This window comes from Culex pipiens, chromosome 2, assembly GCF_016801865.2.
Source record: "Culex pipiens pallens isolate TS chromosome 2, TS_CPP_V2, whole genome shotgun sequence".
Classification (NCBI taxonomy): Eukaryota; Metazoa; Arthropoda; class Insecta; order Diptera; family Culicidae; genus Culex; species Culex pipiens.
In genome coordinates this window covers 218,054,074-218,073,197 of record NC_068938.1, presented here as the reverse complement: position 1 = coordinate 218,073,197, position 19,124 = coordinate 218,054,074, and the positions used below count along the sequence as shown (strand labels likewise).

General features: G+C 35.6%; 2 protein-coding genes across 2 annotated transcripts in view; both read right to left on the bottom strand.

Moving 5' to 3' along the window:
- The window catches only part of LOC120432544 (uncharacterized), a 658,780-nt gene that overhangs the window by 478,952 nt on the left and 160,704 nt on the right, over positions 1-19,124 (bottom strand). The window lies entirely within an intron of this gene.
- Positions 3,294-5,126, bottom strand: LOC120432565 (pickpocket protein 28-like). The gene is made up of 3 exons (XM_039597792.1): positions 4,666-5,126; positions 3,631-4,608; positions 3,294-3,573 (listed from the first exon to the last, which is right to left on the bottom strand). The coding sequence occupies exons 1-3, from the start codon at positions 5,124-5,126 to the stop codon at positions 3,294-3,296; spliced, it is 1,719 nt and encodes a 572-aa protein (XP_039453726.1).

The window sequence follows — 19,124 nt, the reverse complement described above, 5'->3', positions numbered from 1 at the left end:
TTTTATTTCAATTGTTAAATATTTAATCAGGCATGAAAACCCTTTTGTTGTCACCCTTGAATTGAGCATGAGCATGAGCATGAGCATGAGAGATCACCCATGGTTGCCCCTCCGTTGCTGAACAGAACCGTAATATCCTTTCAGCACTACTGATCATAGGCTTCGACGATCTAGTGGTGTTTCCCTTATCAACAGCATGTATGAATGCGCTGAAAAGATAAAACACCATGATTTCCAAAACAAGATCAGTTGCGAATAGGTAACAGTCATTGGCCACCAACGGCGCCCGCCATGTCAGTTTGTAGACCTCGAGTTTAATGGACGGGAATGTTAGTTAGCGCAGGTTGCTACTAGGGCAGCTGATTTACTCTGTGCTTACACCCCACCAGCGCCAGGAACCTGAAAATTTGTTAGTAGGATATGGTGTTTGGTCAGGATTCATCATAGAAGATGATGATGCGACCCAAAATCGAATGTTTTGTTTGGAGGGATGATGTATTATTCTCAAGGCAAGCAATCGGATGCTGCTGTTGAGACAATTCCCGTTTATATGTTGATTTTTATATCAACGGTTTGATCTTAGACAGCCGGCTGTGGAAAGATAAAACCAAAGCGATATGTAAAAAGAGGGTTAAATATTAATCTCAGTGAGTGATTTGGAGCGATCTACATACTTGATTATTTAATTAAACGTAAAGCGTACGATCGTGACAATCTGCGATGCGACATAAATGATACATAACGGAAGGGAATCTATTGAAATCGCGAAATCGTGAAGAGATAATTGAAAACAAAGGCTATAATACCAAAAATAGCTTTTATTTAACGATCGATCTTTAATCAAAAACGCGGCGATGACGAGATATCTGTATTTAACGAATTTCATCTGTAATAAACTTAAAATTCTACAAACCCGACGGTCACGGCGAAACCGGCAGAATGCACAAAATCAATTGTCAAATCACGCAAACCGCCCGGAAGGAACACTCAAAAAATGAAAATAAAAATGCACGCACATATAAGGGGAGACAACAAACAAGTCGACGACGACGAAAATCAAGCGCGACGGACGCGACGCGAACCGGCAGTAGGCAAAGGTAAAGATTTGATAGAGAAAGAAAATTAAGAAAATAGAAAAGCATTAAAGACTCGATTCTACACGAGAGAGTTTCTTAAAAAAACCACTTTGTGAAAAATTATAATCAAAAGAAAAGAAGAATTTTTTTAGCGGAGAAATTATTGTTAAATAGAAATTAAAGAGTGACGTAATAAATTGGGATGATTAGGGAGCGTTCTTTTATTACGTAACGCAAAACATCGGTTTTTTAGACTCCCCCCTCGTAACAAAATTTCCATACAAATTTTAAAAATTTTGTATGGAGCGTAACACGACCTCCGACCCCCCTCTCCCCCAACTGCGTTACGTAATAAAAGAACGCTCCCTTAGCCAAGTATGAGCAAGCATGACCGGAGTTCTTTTATTACGAAGCGCAAAATTTAGTATTTTTGACCCCCCTCCCCCCCCCTTCGTAACAAATCGTAACAGATGAGCGATCCCCCCTACCCCCCCCCCCCCCCCCTGTAACGCGAAGAAGAACATTAGCATTAGGATTTAGATAATCACAACAGTTCCATTTTGCTCTCTTTTCTCACACTTCCATACACACATACAGTCATTCACATCCACACACACTGAGCTTTAAATGGAACAAACTCACCAGGAATAATGTTAATACAGCTGAGTCTGCAAAGACGGCTTCCAAGACATTTGCAGACTTTTCCCTCATTGATGCAGATTTCCACATCAATGATTTGGCATCCACGAACACGCTGCAAAGCTCGCTCGAGAGAGCAAAAACTTCTCTCTCCAACCTCAGCAAGTCATGCTCCCGTCGACCGGAACCGCGCCAGCACAGCCGCCTACAGCTCTCGGGTGCTCCTCCTTGTACCAATGCGAAAGCACAGATGCACCGTAGCATCAAAACTTGAACCAACGTATACCAAAAAAGCTTCACCTATTTTCATTACCCCTAGTAGTGCGAAACGTTCTTTTCTTCTTCTTTATCACTATATTTTTCCAAACTGCATCGGTCCTTAATATAATTTTTAATACACTCAAAAAGCCTGAATGGAGCATGTCGCACATTCATCAAACTTCACTCTGTAGGACTGCTAACTCACCGATTTCACCTTTTCAAACAAAATAAACTCACTAAATCGATCTGACACCACTGCACAAAAGCTCACTCTCAGCAAACAGAGCAGAAGCTTTCATTGACTTGTTGTCAAATAGCCAACTCGAAGGAACGGTGGAAATGAAACGTAGCGAAAAAGCTACGCGTAAATAAAAACAAACAACACATGCTGCAAAAACAAAAATGCATAGAATGCCTTTTAAAACAGCAAAACATATCTGGAAAACACTTCTATCGGGGAATGCGCGTCACTAACTATATCTTCACAACATCTCCAGCACTACAGAATGGCAAAATACACGAAAATTTACTAAAAATCTCGGAGCACCCGCGACGGTCGACTAGCTGGAACCAGTGCTGCCAACCCCTTCCTTTTGTTGTCACCCTTGAATTTAACATTTATTCGGAAATAATATTGTTGGCACCGCGATGAACCGTCCTAGTGCAGCACGCGAAACACGCCAGCCGAAATGCTAGCTGAAAGAAGAACGCAGAAAAGGGACGGAGCATCCGGAAAGCCGGGCTCGTCCAGATCAAAAACAAAATCTATTGTATTATCACCGAACCAACAGCAGAAATTCGTGCAGGAGATAATTTACTTTATTTGCGTCGATAATTAACTTTTTTGAACAGTGACCAGTTTGTAAACTGTTCATCTCGTTGTAAGTGATCATTTGATACAATATTTGTGCGCACAGTTGTATAATTAATCTTTTTATTAGCGATATTACTTACACCGCGTGGAGCAGCTCGAGGCCGCAAGGGGCGAAGAGTAAAGATAATTAGCCAGAATTAAGGCTGCAAAGCCGTTTTCGCATATGTAAGTGAAAGAATAATTCGTATTCGCACAAAGTTCCTTATATTTGATTCTTTCGATTAGCGCGCAGAAGTTCCGCTAGCAAAGCTAGCCTGTGAGAAGAGGTTAACGGAGTTACAAGGAAACTATTCATTTTAGTTTGTACTACTCTTGTACCCACACAATGCTAAATAAATATTACCTTTTAGTTTTAAGCTGTTACAACAAAGAACTGCTTTAAAAATCTAGTTGTCCGAACTACGGTCCGAACAAATATCAACTTGGAATTATATCAGACAAATCTATTGGTTTTCATCACGCCAAACAAACGATTGATCTCCAGACTTCTCCCTAACCATGACGACCTGCCAATTACGACCAGTTGACTTTCTCGCCATCTGTACTGGACGAACGATGCAGTAGTACAGCAGCTCAACCAGACTGACGAAGCTGATCCCCAGGCAGAGTCCGAGTATTCCGCCACAGTTGGCTACGAAATCCGTCAGTCCGAACAACTCGTTGCGGCGCGTGGACAGAAACTCAGCCCCCTTGAAGAAGACAGACACCTTGGACGACGTTACGCTGTTGAGAAAGAAAGCGATCATTGAACGCGAATCAAGCTAATTTGAGATCTACTACCTTTCCATCGGCTTTATCAATTGCGGTAACAACGGTTTCAGTCTCAAGGACACTGTTTGTATGCTATCATACGTCGATTGAGTGATTTCAGTGAGATACTGGATCGAGCTGCAGGCTGACATGCAGTCACATTCAGATATCAGGCCATCATTGTTCAACCGATTCTGGGATAACGCTTTGAGCATACCATAGCGAGCTTCGATGATGCATCTCTGTTCAGCGGTACTGCAGATTCGAGTTCCCGCCGATCTTGGCATCGAAAACTTGACACAACCACACTTGGCCAGTGTGTAATTCGTGAGACATTCCAGCTCGCAGTTGTTCTGATTGTACACGCGAAAGAACTTCAGGGTGCGTTCATGGCTGAAGTAGCACTGGCGACGAGCTGGAGAATAGCTGGCCAATTCCTTGGAGGTCGTCAAAATTTGCGGTCGGATTGCAATATTGATGTCTCGATCCAGGGACAGCAGCACGTACTTTGCAAATGGAATCGGGTACTCATCCGGAGAGTGCAGAACCACTTTAAAGCCTTGCTCCTCGGCACAGTGAGCCTCTACGTTGCTTTTAAAACTTGCTAAATTCAACCTTAATCGTGAAGCGTAGCCTGAGGCTCGCAAAGGATGTGTCGTGAACGGTGTTCCTGGAGCATAACCATTCTCCAGAGTCCAGTTGGTTGCGCTGTTGGTTTCAGTTAGATATTCGTACTCATTGTGAAGAACACCTTCGTTGAACATATCCTGGGCAGAGAATCCATTGTACGTGAAACAAACGCCATCCTCAGTAAGGGTATGGAAAAATTGATTTCTACACATGTCTGTGCCTTTACGGCAAACAATGATAGTTGACGACTTATCAACTGATATTTTGTTTAGCAAAGCTACCACATCCAATGAGCTGTTTGGATATCTCTCTTGATACGGTAAAACTATATGAAAAAAATCGTCACATATTTGCAACATCGCCATGAGTCGATCATGACTACAATAAAAAAACAATAGTTGATAGAATTGCTCCACAGAAAAATCTTCAGATTACCTCTTTTTATCCAATGTTCTACTACTATGAAAGTGCTGATAAAAGGCCTCTGTAAAGTTCATCACATCTACCTTGAACTTCGCTTCCGGACATACGGTGATTGCCGGAAACGGAATGGTCCACACCTTGGTCGCTGTATCGTCATAACTCACGATGACCGGATTGTTCGCCCACTTGTGGTACACCTTCTGGATGAGCATTCCACAGGCCACCACGGACAGAACGACCACGGTCAACCACCAAAGACGCTCCAAAAGCGTTTTTCCAGCTTCAATGTTACGTAATCCATGGATGGTGCTTTCGGTGCAGAATTCTCGAACGAATTTCTTCACATTTCTCCACTTGCTTCCATCTGCATGAATGGGCTTACGTGCAAAGTGATGAGCAGATTTAGTTCTCATCAGTGGATTGTTTGGACCAAGTACATGCCTCCAATCTGGATACTTCTTAAAGGTCTGCATTCTACCTAGTTCCTCAAACTAGAACTAAATTTTCCATTAAAAAACTGCAGTTTTAAAACCAAAATTGATAAAGTTACTCTTATGACAAATGCATAAATATTTAATCAAAACATGAAAACCCTTCCAAACCCTTCGTGACCGTCCACTTACGTAAAATCTCCACATCACGATGCTCAGTTGTCTAGCTAATCCAATCAAGCACCGGCTAGCCCAAATCCGATCCAATCCTTTGTCGCATTAAAGCAGGGCACTTTAAATACCTCGCCCCCGTAACACTGTCGTAATTCAACGACGTCGCATTGGCTCGTTGCGTTGTGCATACGATGCGAAAAAAAACCCTGACAGATTAACTCTTGGGCTCTCTCTTTTTGTGTGGGTGCAAGCGCGATTCCTCGTTTGTGTAAACCATTTTCCTGTCCCGTAAGCAGAAACGAGCAGCGTGTGCAAGCATACATGTAATGCAGTTTGTTAAAGAGCGGGAAAAGCTACGGGTATGGAAAAGACGTCAGCCACGAAGAATGTCGGGCAAATGTGGGTGCACTGTGAAGAAAATTTTTAACGAGTCGAGTTCCAAAATTCTCAAAATTTCAACAGTGCCCCCATCCGGTTAAGTGACTTTTTAGCCAACGAAGAACGCAGATCGCTCGAATCCGGTGGGAGGTTAAGGGTTTTGCCGAACCCACCACCGACCGGTAGAACATATATCAATGTCACTTTTTATTATTATGTACTGTATGCACGGAAAAAAAAGTGTTCCGGAAATCATGCAAATCGTACCATGAAATCGTGAATAACGCGATTTTTGCTTTACGAATTTTTGAACTATGCATATTGGGCACGAATTATCCAGGAATCGTGAATAAATATGCATGACTTTCCATGACCGATTTCACTCGTAAACGTGAATAATGTTCATGATTTCATGAAATGGATGCATGAAGTCGTGAAAAATATTCACGATTTTATGAATAAAAATTCATGATTACGGTCAAAAAAATATACCTCGTGAATAAAAAATCATGATTTCATGCAAAAAATTCATGAAATCATGAATTTTTATGCATGAATTCGTGCACAAAATTCATGAGTTCTGGAATATTTTTTATGATTTATTTTTGAAGGCGTAAAAAAATTCGTGAAATCATGTATAAACTTCATGAAATCATGCATAAATTTCATGAATTCGTGATTTTTTTTCATGAAATCATGAATTTTATTCACGTTTACGAGTGTATTCGGGCATGTATAATCATGCATATTTATTCACGGCTCCTGGTTTATTCGTGCCCAATATGCATAGTTCAAAAATTCGTAAAGTAAAACTCGTAATATTCACGATTTCATGGTACGATTTTCACAATTTCCGGATTACTTTTTCTGTTCATTTACCATTTTGTTCCACTGGGTGCAAATATCGGAATCGACAAGGAACCCTGTTTTGTGAAAAAACGGAGGACATTTTATGGGATGCCAATGTACTCTGTCCCCACCTGGCCACTTTGGAACCGGTCACCGGTTACCGGTGGTCACTGGGGACATTTTGGAATGTGCAAGGAACCCTGTCTTGTGACATATCAAAATTCATGAAATTTAAAACTGTGGCCATTGTATGTGATGCCAATGTACTCTGGCCCCACTTGGCCACTTTGGAACCGGTCACCGGTTACCGGTGGTCACTGGGGACATTTTGGAATGTGCAAGGAACCCTGTCTTGTGACATATCAAAATTCATGAAATTTAAAACATTGGCCATTGTATGTGATGCCAATGTACTCTGGCCCCACTTGGCCACTTTGGAACCGGTCACCGGTTACCGGTGGTCACTGGGGACATTTCGGAATGTGCAAGGAACCCTGTTATGTGACATATCGAAATTCATGAAATTCAAATCTTTGGCCATTTTATGTGATGCCAATGTAATCTGGCCCCACCTGGCCACTTGGAACCGGTCACTGGTTACCGGTGGTCACTGGGGACATTTCGGAATGTGCAAGGAACCCTGTCTTGTGACATATCAAAATTCATGAAATTTAAAACTGTGGCCATTGTATGTGATGCCAATGTACTCTGGCCCCACTTGGCCACTTTGGAACCGGTCACCGGTTACCGGTGGTCACTGGGGACATTTTGGAATGTGCAAGGAACCCTGTCTTGTGACATATCAAAATTCATGAAATTTAAAAATGTGGCCATTGTATGTGATGCCAATGTACTCTGGCCCCACTTGGCCACTTTGGAACCGGTCACCGGTTACCGGTGGTCACTGGGGACATTTCGGAATGTGCAAGGAACCCTGTTATGTGACATATCAAAATTCATGAAATTCAAATCTTTGGCCATTTTATGTGATGCCAATGTAATCTGGCCCCACCTGGCCACTTGGAACCGGTCACTGGTTACCGGTGGTCACTGGGGACATTTCGGAATGTGCAAGGAACCCTGTCTTGTGACATATCAAAATTCATGAAATTTAAAACTGTGGCCATTTTATGTGATGCCAATGTACTCTGGCCCCACTGAGCCACTTTGGAACCGGTCACCGGTTACCGGTGGTCACTGGGGACATTTTGGAATGTGCAAGGAACCCTGTCTTGTGACATATCAAAATTCATGAAATTTAAAACTTTGGCCATTGTATGTGATGCCAATGTACTCTGGCCCCACTTGGCCACTTTGAAACCGGTCACCGGTTACCGGTGGTCACTGGGGACATTTCGGAATGTGCAAGGAACCCTGTCATGTGACATATCAAAATTCATGAAATTTAAAACTGTGGCCATTGTATGTGATGCCAATGTACTCTGGCTCCATCTGGCCACCTTGGAACCGTTTACCGGTCACTGCGGAAGAATTCTGAATTTACAAAGGTCCCAGTTATGTGATGTTCAAAAATGCTTTAAATAAATGAAAAATACAATCATAAATTTAGTAAAACCAACATTCAAAAACTTGACATGAGCATTTCCGAAACGTTAATTGGGTACCGATCGTTACTATACAAAAATACAACGAAAACTTAAATTAAATACAAAAAGACCTAAGGGATTTCTTGTACAGTCCAGACTCGATTGTCTGATGTACTAATAATAGAATAATCGATAATTCGTATAATAAAGCCATAAATTTTTTGTCTCATTAATAACTCCAATTACAATAAAGTGATTAATTACAATAAAGGGATTTATTTTTGTTAATGCAGATAATCAAACACTTTAATTTGACGCAAATAAAGTCATAGAGAGTTGAATTGAAAATTTAAAAAAAAACACCGACATTCTTAAAATACTCAACAAATTAAAAATCTTAGAATAATTGAAAAACTCAAACTATTTAAAATACGCAAAATAAATTAAATACTTCACAAACTCAACATATTTGAAATACGCAAAATACATAAAATAAATGAAATGCTCATAAAACTTAAAATACTTGAAATACCTAAAATACTTTTTTTGTATACTTTATTAGAGTTTTAAACTCTTTCCTTAAAGTAATTAAAATACTTAGAATACTTAAAACACTTAAAATACTTCAAATACTTAAAATACTTCAAATACATCAAATACTTAAAATAATTAAAATACCTAAAATACTTCAAATACTTAAAATACTTCAAATATCTAAAATACTTGAAATACTTGAAATACTTAAAATACTTAAAATACTTAAAATACTTAAAATACTTAAAATACTTAAAATACTTAAAATACTTAAAATACTTAAAATACTTAAAATACTTAAAATACTTAAAATACTTAAAAAACTTAAAAAACTTAAAATACTAAAAATACTTAAAATACTTAAAATACTTAAAATACTTAAAATACCTAAAATACTTTAAATACTTAAAATACTTAAAATATTTAAAATACTTAAAATGCTTAAAAAACATGAAAAACTTAAAAAACTTTAAATACTTAAAAAACTTAAAATACTTAAAATACTTAAAATACTTAAAATACTAAAAATACTTAAAAAACTTAAAATACTTAAAATACTTAAAATACTTAAAATACTTAAAATACTTAAAATACTAAAAATACTTAAAATACTTAAAATACTTAAAAATACTTAAAATACTTAAAATACTTAAAATACTTAAAATACTTAAAAAACTAAAAATACTTAAAATACTTAGAATACTTAAAATACTAAAAATACTTAAAATACTTAAAATACTTAAAATACTTAAAATACTTAAAATATTTAAAATACTTAAAATACTTGAAATAATTAAAATACTTAATATTCTTAAAAACTTAAAATACTTAAAATACTTTAAAATACTTAAAATACTTGAAATAATTAAAATACTTTAAATAATTTAAAATACTTTAAATACTTTAAATACATTGAATACTTTAAATACTTTACATACTTTAAATACTTTAAATACTTTAAATACTTTAAATACCTAAATTACTTTAAATACTTTAAATACTTTAAAAACTTTAAATATTTTATTTACTTTAAATACTTTAAATACTTTAAATACTTTAAATACTTTAAATACTTTAAATACTTTAAATACTTGAAATACTTTAAATACTTTAAATACTTTAAATACTTTAAATACTTTAAATACTTTAAATACTTAAAATACTTTAAATACCATAAATACTTTAAATACGTTAAATACTTTAAATAATTTAAATACTTTAAATACTTTAAAAAAAATTAATACTTTAAATACTTTAAATACTTTAAATGCTTTAAATACTTTAAATACTTTAAATACCATAAATACTTTAAATACTTTAAATACTTTAAATACTTGAAATACTTGAAATACTTTAAATACCTTAAATACTTTAAATACTTAAAACACTTTAAATACTTTAAATACCTTAAATACTTTAAACACTTTAAATACCCTAAATACTTTAAATACTTTTAATACTTTAAATTCTTGAAATACATGAAATTCTTTAAATACTTTAAATACTTTAAATACTTTAAATACTTTAAATACTTTAAATACTTTAAATACTTTAAATACTTTAAATAATTTAAATACTTTAAATACTTTAAATACTTTAAAAAAATTAATACTTTAAATACTTTAAATACTTTAAATACTTTAAATGCTTTAAATACTTTAAATACTTTTAATACCATAAATACTTTAAATACTTTAAATACTTTAAATACTTTAAATACTTGAAATACTTTAAATACCTTAAAAACTTTAAATACTTAAAACACTTTAAATACTTTAAATACCTTAAATACTTTAAATACTTTAAATACCCTAAATACTTTAAATACTTTTAATACTTTAAATTCCTGAAATACATGAAATTCTTTAAATACTTTAAATACTTTAAATACTTTAAATTCTTGAAATACATGAAATTCTTTAAATACTTTTAATACTTTAAATACTTTAAATACTTTGAATACTTTAAATACTTTAAATACTTTAAATACTTTAAATACTTTAAATACTTTAAATACTTTAAATACTTTAAATACTTTAAATACTTTAAATACTTTGGATACTTTAAATACTTTAAATACTTTAAATTTTTAAATACTTTAAATACTTTAAATACTTGAAATTCTTAAAATACTTTAAATACTTTAAATACTTTAAATACTTTAAATACTTTAAATACTTTAAATACTTTAAATACTTTAAATACTTTAAATACTTTAAATACTTTAAAAACTTTAAATACTTTAAATACTTTAAATACTTTAAATACTTTAAATACTTTAAATACTTTAAATACTTTAAATACTTTAAATACTTTAAATACTTTAAATACTTTAAATACTTTTAATACTTTAAATACTTTAAATACTTTGAATACTTTAAATACTTTAAATACTTTAAATACTTTAAATACTTTAAATACTTTAAATACTTTAAATACTTTAAATACTTTAAATACTTTAAATACTTTAAATACTTTAAATACTTTGGATACTTTAAATACTTAAAATACTTAAAATACTTAAAATACTTTAAATACTTTAAATACTTGAAATTCTTAAAATACTTTAAATACTTTAAATACTTTAAATACTTTAAATACTTTAAATACTTTAAATACTTTAAATACTTTAAATACTTTAAATACTTTAAATACTTTAAATACTTTAAATACTTTAAATACTTTAAATACTTTAAATACTTTAAATACTTTAAATACTTTAAATACTTTAAATACTTTAAATACTTTAAATACTTTAAATACTTTAAATACTTTAAATACTTTAAATACTTTAAATACTTTAAATACTTTAAATACTTTAAATACTTTAAATACTTTAAATACTTTAAATACTTTAAATACTTTAAATACTTTAAATACTTTAAATACTTTAAATACTTTAAATACTTGAAATACTTTAAATACTTTAAATACTTTAAATACTTTAAATACTTTAAATACTTTAAATACTTTAAATACTTTAAATACTTTAAATACTTTAAATACTTTAAATACTTTAAATACTTTAAATACTTCAAATACTTTAAATACTTTAAATACTTGAAATTCTTTGAATACTTAAAATACTTAAAATACTTAAAATACTTAAAATACTTAAAAAAACTTTAAATACTTGAAATTCTTAAAATACTTAAAATACTTAAAATACTTAAAATACTTAAAATACTTAAAATACTTAAAATACTTAAAATACTTAAAATACTTAATATACTTAAAATACTTAAAATACTTAATATACTTAAAATACTTAAAATACTTACAATACTTAAAATACTTAAGATACTTAAAATACTTAAAATACTTAAAATACTTAAAATACTTAAAATACTTAAAATACTGAAAATACTTAAAATTATTAAAATTCTTTAAATACTTTAAACATGTTAAAAAATTAAAAAAACTTAAAATATTTCAAGTTCTTGAAATATTAAAATACCTTAAAAAAATAATTGCTTAAAATTATTTAAAAGCTTAACAAACTTTAAACACTTCAATTATTTCAAATACTTGAAATACTTGAAAACTTTAAAAACATTTAATATTAAAATACCTGAACAAATGAATATACTTAAAAAATAAATATTTCAAATACTTAAAATATTTTTAATACTTACAATATTAAAATACCTAGAAAAAAATAAATGCTTAAAATTATTTCAACACTTAACAAACTCTAAACACTTGAAATATTTAAAATACTTGAAATACTTAGATACTTTTAAAAGTCACAATATTAACATACCTGTTAAAATAAAAATTCCTAAATTCATTAGCATACTTAACATACCTAAAAATAATAATATTTCAAAAAACTTAAAAGTCTTTACAAAATTAAAGTACCTAAGAAAATTGAAATGCTGAAAATTATTAAAATACGTTATTAACTTCAAATACTTTAAATATGTTAAATACTTTAAAATAATATGCTTACAATATTAAAATCATTAGAATTATTAACATACTTTACCTTTGTCCCCATTTCTAGCTCAAAACAAAGCACCGAAATGTCACTCAGCGCATCCACGAGAACCGATAAAAAAACGGGATTTTTTCGTTTCCAAAACCAAAACAAACCTCACTGTCTGTCACACGCGTAGAATGCTCCGGCAATTGACAGAAAACCGAAATCCCTACGAGTCAAAACAAAAAAACACGGGAACTGTCTTATGGACCATGTTCCCCTTGATTCGACAATCGAAACAAAGACGCGAACAAACCGGGAACTGTTCTGTCTCTTACCTTGTTACTCCTCCTGCCGCTCGGCCCTTCTCTTGCCGCTCGGTCCTCCTCCTGCCGCCCGGTCCTCCTCCCGCGCTCGGTTCTCCTACTGCCACTCGGTCCTCCTCCTGCAGCTCGGTCCTCTTCCTGCTAGCCCTTGGCTCCGTTGCCATTTCCAACGGAACGGCCGCAGATCTTTTCCCGGTTCCGGTAGACAGCACCTCCAAATCCCGGGTCCGCAAATCACGGCCACTTTCACCGGCAAACACAACAGGACGCGACAAGTCACAACGCGATTGACTTCGTGGCAAATAAACACGCGGCTGAACTGGCAAGCGAAAGACAAACTTGACAGTTCGAACGAAACTGTTCTTGATTGATCAAGATCACTCGTCATAAACATGGATAAAAATTCATAAACCCATGAATGTTATGCACGAATTCATGCATTTTATTCATGAAAACATGTTAACTTTCATGAAATCATGAAAAACATGATTCATAAATTCGCGAATAAAATTTTACGGCGTAAAATTTACGCATGCATAAATAATCGTAAAATCATGAATATTTTTCATGAATTCATGAAGTTTAGTCATGACTTCATGTAAATCAGTCATGAAATCATGAATAGTGATATGCATGATTTCATGAAGGAAAATTCATGAATATTCGTAAAAAAAATTTAGCCATGAATAAAATTCATAAATTCGTGCATTTTTATGCACGATTTCATGCATAAAATTCATGAAATCATGAAAGGTATCACGAAATCATGCACAAAATTATTCACGAATTCATGAATCGAAATTCACGATTTCTCGCACACTTTTTTTTCCGTGTGCGGCGCGCCATCCATGGTTGATTTTCTTCATGCTTCATGGAGGTAGGATTTTGTAGGCAACGTTGGACTGGCAGCTTGGATGGATGCTTGCATGCATGCAATGCATATAGGATGTCACTAGGTGAGATGCACTTGCTGGATGCACTTTCTGGGGAGCTGGAGAATGTTTAGTAGCTTGCGGGATGCATTGTAAGATGGATTAAGGTTAACGAATTTACAGCTTCAAGTAGAAATGTATTCTGAAAAAATGGCTTTAAATTGCTCATTTCAAATATAAAAGCTCATACAATACTGAAAATTTTTAGAGGGTTTGACGATGAACTAAAAATATGAAAGCCATTCGTTATGACAAAATATCAAAAACAGTTGAAACGAAACAATAACATAAAAACTAGTTTCGTAATTTAGATATTGCTGTATCTCGAGGCCGTTGTTCGTTACAAAAAGTAGTTACAGGCAAACTTGTAGGTAATTTGATACGCATTCTGAAAAAAAAAACACTGATGAAAAAGGCACGCTATTTCTATTAGATTTATTATTTGAAGGTTTTTTAGTTGGTTTGAAAGTCACATTTGAAAGTGATCGAACGAAAAAATCATTCGCTAAATTTTTGTGAAATAACCTAAGATGCTGCAAAAATTTAAAAATTATTTATTTTAGTCGTATTTTTGGAAAGTGATCGAACTTTTCGCTCGAATTAATGCTCCAGACAATTTTTTAATGTCTCCATATTGACCATTTTCCAAAGTTTTATAAGAAAACATGTTGAAAATAAGTGTTTGCCATTTTTTGTGATTTTTAGCAATTTCTGTAAGACTTGATTTTGAAGTTTAAAAAATTTCAAAAAGGTTGAGCAAATTTTACATGCTTTTCACATATTAAAATTGACAATCGGATGGTGGTCAGGAGCACCTACTTCCCTCGCAAGGACATCCACAAAGCCACCTGGACATCACCTGACCAACGGACGAAAACGCAAATCGACCACGTCCTGATCGACGGCCGATTCTTCTCGGACGTAACGCACGTGCGCACCTTTCGCGGTGCGAATATTGACTCGGACCACTACCTAGTTGGAGTTGACATGCGCTCAAAGCTGTCGACGGTGTTCAACCAACGCCGAAGCCGGCGGGCCCCTCCGTTCAACACCGCATGTCTGCAGAACGGGGAAGTGGCCCACAGTTACGCGCAGCAGCTGGAAGCGAATCTGCCAGGTGAGGAGGAACTTGGCGCAGCCTCGCTCGAAGATGGTTGGAGCCGTATCCGCTCAGCCATCGGCAGTGCAGCGGAAGCCACACTGGGTAGTGCGATCCGAGTCAGCCGAAACGATTGGTACGACGACGAGTGCCAACGGATTACCGCCGAGAAGAAGGCAGCTTACGACAGGAAGCTGCACAAGGCGACGAGAGGGAACGTGGAACGATACAGGCAGGCTCGGAATCGGCAGGTCGCGATCTTCAAGCTCAAGAAGCGCCAGCAGGAAGACCGGGATTGCGCAGAAATGGAGCAGCTATTCCGAGCTAACGAAACGCGAAAGTTTTACGAGAAGGTGAACCGGTCCCGCAAAGGCTTCGTGCCGCGAGCCGATGTGTGCAGGGACAACGAGGGAAACCTGATCGTGAACAAAAGCGAGGTGTTGGACAGGTGGAAGCAGTACTTCAACGAGCACCTCAACGACGATGAAGCGGACGGAGACGGCGTTGGAGTCAACCTTGGAGCGCCCGCAGCTGATGAACAGTTCCCGGCGCCTGATCTAGAAACGGTGAAGAGGGAGATCAGGAAGCTGAAGAACAACAGAGCTGCCGGCAAGGATCGGTTACCCGGTGAGCTCTTCAAATATGGAGGAGAGAAACTGGCGAGGGCGCTTCACTGTGTAATCTCCAAGATCTGGGAGGAGGAGAAGCTACCGGAGGAGTGGATGGATGGTGTCGTGTGCCCCATCTACAAAAAGGGCGATAAGCTGGACTGCGGCAACTACCGCGGCATTACGCTTATCAACGCGGCCTACAAAATCCTCTCCCAGATCCTCAGCCGCCAGCTGTCACCCCATGCAAGGAGGTTCGTGGGGCCCTACCAAGCGGGCTTCACTGGCGCGCGCGCCACCACGGACCAAATATTTTGTCTCCGACAGATCCTCGAGAAATGTCGTGAGTACAACGTGCCCACACATCACATCTTCATCGACTTCAAGGCAGCCTATGATACAGTCGACCGCGAGCAGCTATGGCAGATCATGCACGAGAACGGATTTCCGGATAAACTGACTCGGCTGATCAAGGCTACCTTGGATGGTGTGATGTGTCACGTGCGTGTTTCGGGGGATTTAGCGGAACCCTTCGGATCACGCCGAGGGCTGCGGCAAGGTGATGGCTTATCCTGTGCGCTGTTCAACATCGTCCTTGAGGGCATCATTCGAAGAGCGGGCATCGACACGAGTGGCACGATCATGAACAAGTCCTACCAGTTGCTTGCTTTTGCCGATGACATCGACATTGTGGCAAGAAACCTGGAGACGGTGAAGGACGTCTACACCCGACTGAAGGTACAAGCAAGGCGTGTAGGACTTGGCATGAATACGACGAAGACGAAGTACATGAGAGGAAGGGGTTCGAAGGACGTTGGCCCCCCGTGTCTCACCCCTCTAGCTGTGGATGATGATGAGTTGGAGGAGGTGAGCGAGTTCGTGTACTTGGGATCGCTGGTAACCGCCGACAACGACACCAGCAAAGAGATCCGGACTCGTATTTTTGCCGGGAATCGTGCGTACTTCGGATTACGGAAGACTCTCACATCAGATCGAGTGCAACGCCGCACGAAGCTGACGATGTACAGAACACTGATCAGACCGGTAGTCCTCTATGGCCACGAGACTTGGACGATGCGGCAGGAGGACGAACGTGCCCTTGGAGTTTTCGAACGGAAGGTGCTACGAACGATCTACGGTGGAGTGCAGGTGTCTGACGGAGTGTGGCGAAGACGCATGAACCACGAACTGCACGCGTTTCTTGAAGAACCGACCATCGCCACCCAGGCGAAGATCGGGAGGCTCAGGTGGGCCGGCCATGTCGCCCGAATGGACGAGAGCCAGCCTGTCAGACTGCTTTTTGACCGCGCTGAACCAGCTGGCGGTACAGGCAGAAGAGCAGGGAAACCGCGCGCACGGTGGGGAGATCAAGTGAATGGTGATATCCGGAAGATCTGTAACCTGGGAAATTGGAGAGTAGCAGCTCAAGATCGAGAAAGATGGAAGCGTCTTCTTGCTACAGCACGCGTACCTGGTGCGCTATGCTGATTGGTATGGTATGTATCGGATCAAAAGTTTCTTAGATATCATCCAGTTAAAGTTGTGGGCCAAATGGGTAGCAATTAGAAAAAATACGTTTTTCTTAATTCTAATTCCTTTCAAATCCATATCTCAAGTAAGCAATTTAAAGTAGGAACAAAATGGCAAAACAAATTGGAGAGTATTTTCTCAACCTTTCCTTAACCTGATAAAAAGTTGCAAACTAACAGGCGCCCGTCACAAATAAACAATCAATTAAAATTACAATATTTTTTTCGTAGACAAGAATGGACAAAATTTAAAAAAAAAATGCAAATTTTAATTCCAAAATGGCTTTAACTCCAAAACGATTCATTTTATCAAAAAATCAAAAAAGTACTCTTTTTTAAATTCAATATTTATGATTTTTGGAAGTATTTTTGGGTGAGTTTTTCATTATTTTTCAACAAATCAAAAATCATTGTTCCGAAAAGTCGTACCTATTTTTCCGAAAAGTCTTAATCATAACCTTCAAATTTGCATAAGACTGATTTGGTGTCAAATTTAGAAAATTTGCAAAGCGCTTTTTATGGACAGCGTTCAGATTTGTATGGTAAAACCAATTATGCAAAATTGCTTAATTTAACCTAACAAATCGAAGGTTAAAGGTTGATCCAATTTAAAGATTTAAAACAGCATTTGAAACAGAGTTTTTGAGCAATTCTAGAGAACTAATTCATAGAAATTTAATGTAAATTGACATACCATTTTTGTATGGATAGCTGTTCAAATTGAGACTTTTATGGACTTTTATGAAGTAAAACTTTTTTTGACTTTTTTGGTCACAGAAAAGCCCATCCCCCCCAAATATCGGCCAATTAAAAAAATACAAATAAATTCCGTTTCCGGTTTTCGTTACGAATTGTTCTTCATTATTATGTTTGATGTTTCATTTGTTTAATATATTGAATCTATTTTTCAAGAATTGTCTGCTGAGAAATTCTCCGTAAATGAGCAAATTTATCAAAAAAAAATTTTTTTTTTATTTGTATGAAACTTTGTATGCCTTTTTTATGACCAAAGAAGTCATTTAGAATCAGTTCAACAGTACAAGTTTTCATGTAATTTTGACAGCTTCTTATTCAAAAATCTGGTGTATTCGTCAAAGTTGTAGGTAGTGATACTCCGCCTCTAGACGGGGTTCGATCTAAAAATTTGCCAAAAATCAGTTTTTTTAACCAATTTTTGATCTTTAAAAAGCATTGGAAAGAAAAACTTTAAGCAAGAAATTTAAAAAGTCATTTTATAAACATGAAAAATTTAGAAAGGCTAAATGTAATGATAGAAGGGTGAAGAATAGGCCAAAAACTATCAAAAACGAACATAAACTAAACAAGATAAATGCAAATTTAAATACTATAAATAAAACAAGAAATACATAAAACAAGAGAAGTAAAGTTTTTCGTAGAACAAAAGTTGCTCAAAATGACCTCCTGAACAAAAGAAAAATAAACATTTTCGGTTAACATAAGTTTCGAAACCGTGTACTAAAAATTTTGATTGCGATTTTGATTACCTGTAGAAAATATAAACAAGCTTGAAAAGATCAGAAAGTTGAATTTTTAAGTGACAATAACTTAGCGAATATGCGTCCAATTTTCAGTGTCAAAAAATGAAAGTGTCGTGAAATTTTCCGATCTCTAGAATAATAATTCAAAATTAAATTAAAATAAAATGTATCTATCTACCTTAATGGCAAAGGCCCAAAATAATTTATTTTCAACTATTTATGAAATGAATGAAAGCCAAAAGAACATACAGCAATTCCCCACGAAAACAGCATGATTTGAAAAAAAAAAGTTTTCCGATCGGGCTCAAAATTTTTCTCGGGGTTCCTTAGCCGAAATAATTAGACCCATATTTATTGTTTGGCCATTAGGGTGACCTATACCGTGTTAGGGTGGTCCGAAAAATGGCAATTTTCGTCGATTTTTACAAAAACCACATTTTTCAAAAAATCATAACTCCGCATCATTTCAACCGAATTTAGCTGTCTTGAGCGCAAACGAAAGGGTATTAGATAGGCTTTTAAGGAAAAACAGTTAAAAGTTTCAAATATCTAGCCTAGCATTTGAAAAGGTCAAATGAATACTTAAAATGCTCTTTCGAAGGTCTCGGGACCAGAGAGCCTATGTCTGAAAATATTTGTAAGA

Coding starts and splice junctions, on each gene's coding strand:
- LOC120432565 (XM_039597792.1), bottom strand. CDS start 5,126: ATGCAGACCTTTAAGAAGTATCCAGATTGGAGGCATGTACTTGGTCCA. Junction 4,609..4,665: donor AGAACATTGGATAAAAAGAG/GTAATCTGAAGA, acceptor TTTTTATTGTAG/TCATGATCGACTCATGGCGA. Junction 3,574..3,630: donor TTGATAAAGCCGATGGAAAG/GTAGTAGATCTC, acceptor CTTTCTCAACAG/CGTAACGTCGTCCAAGGTGT.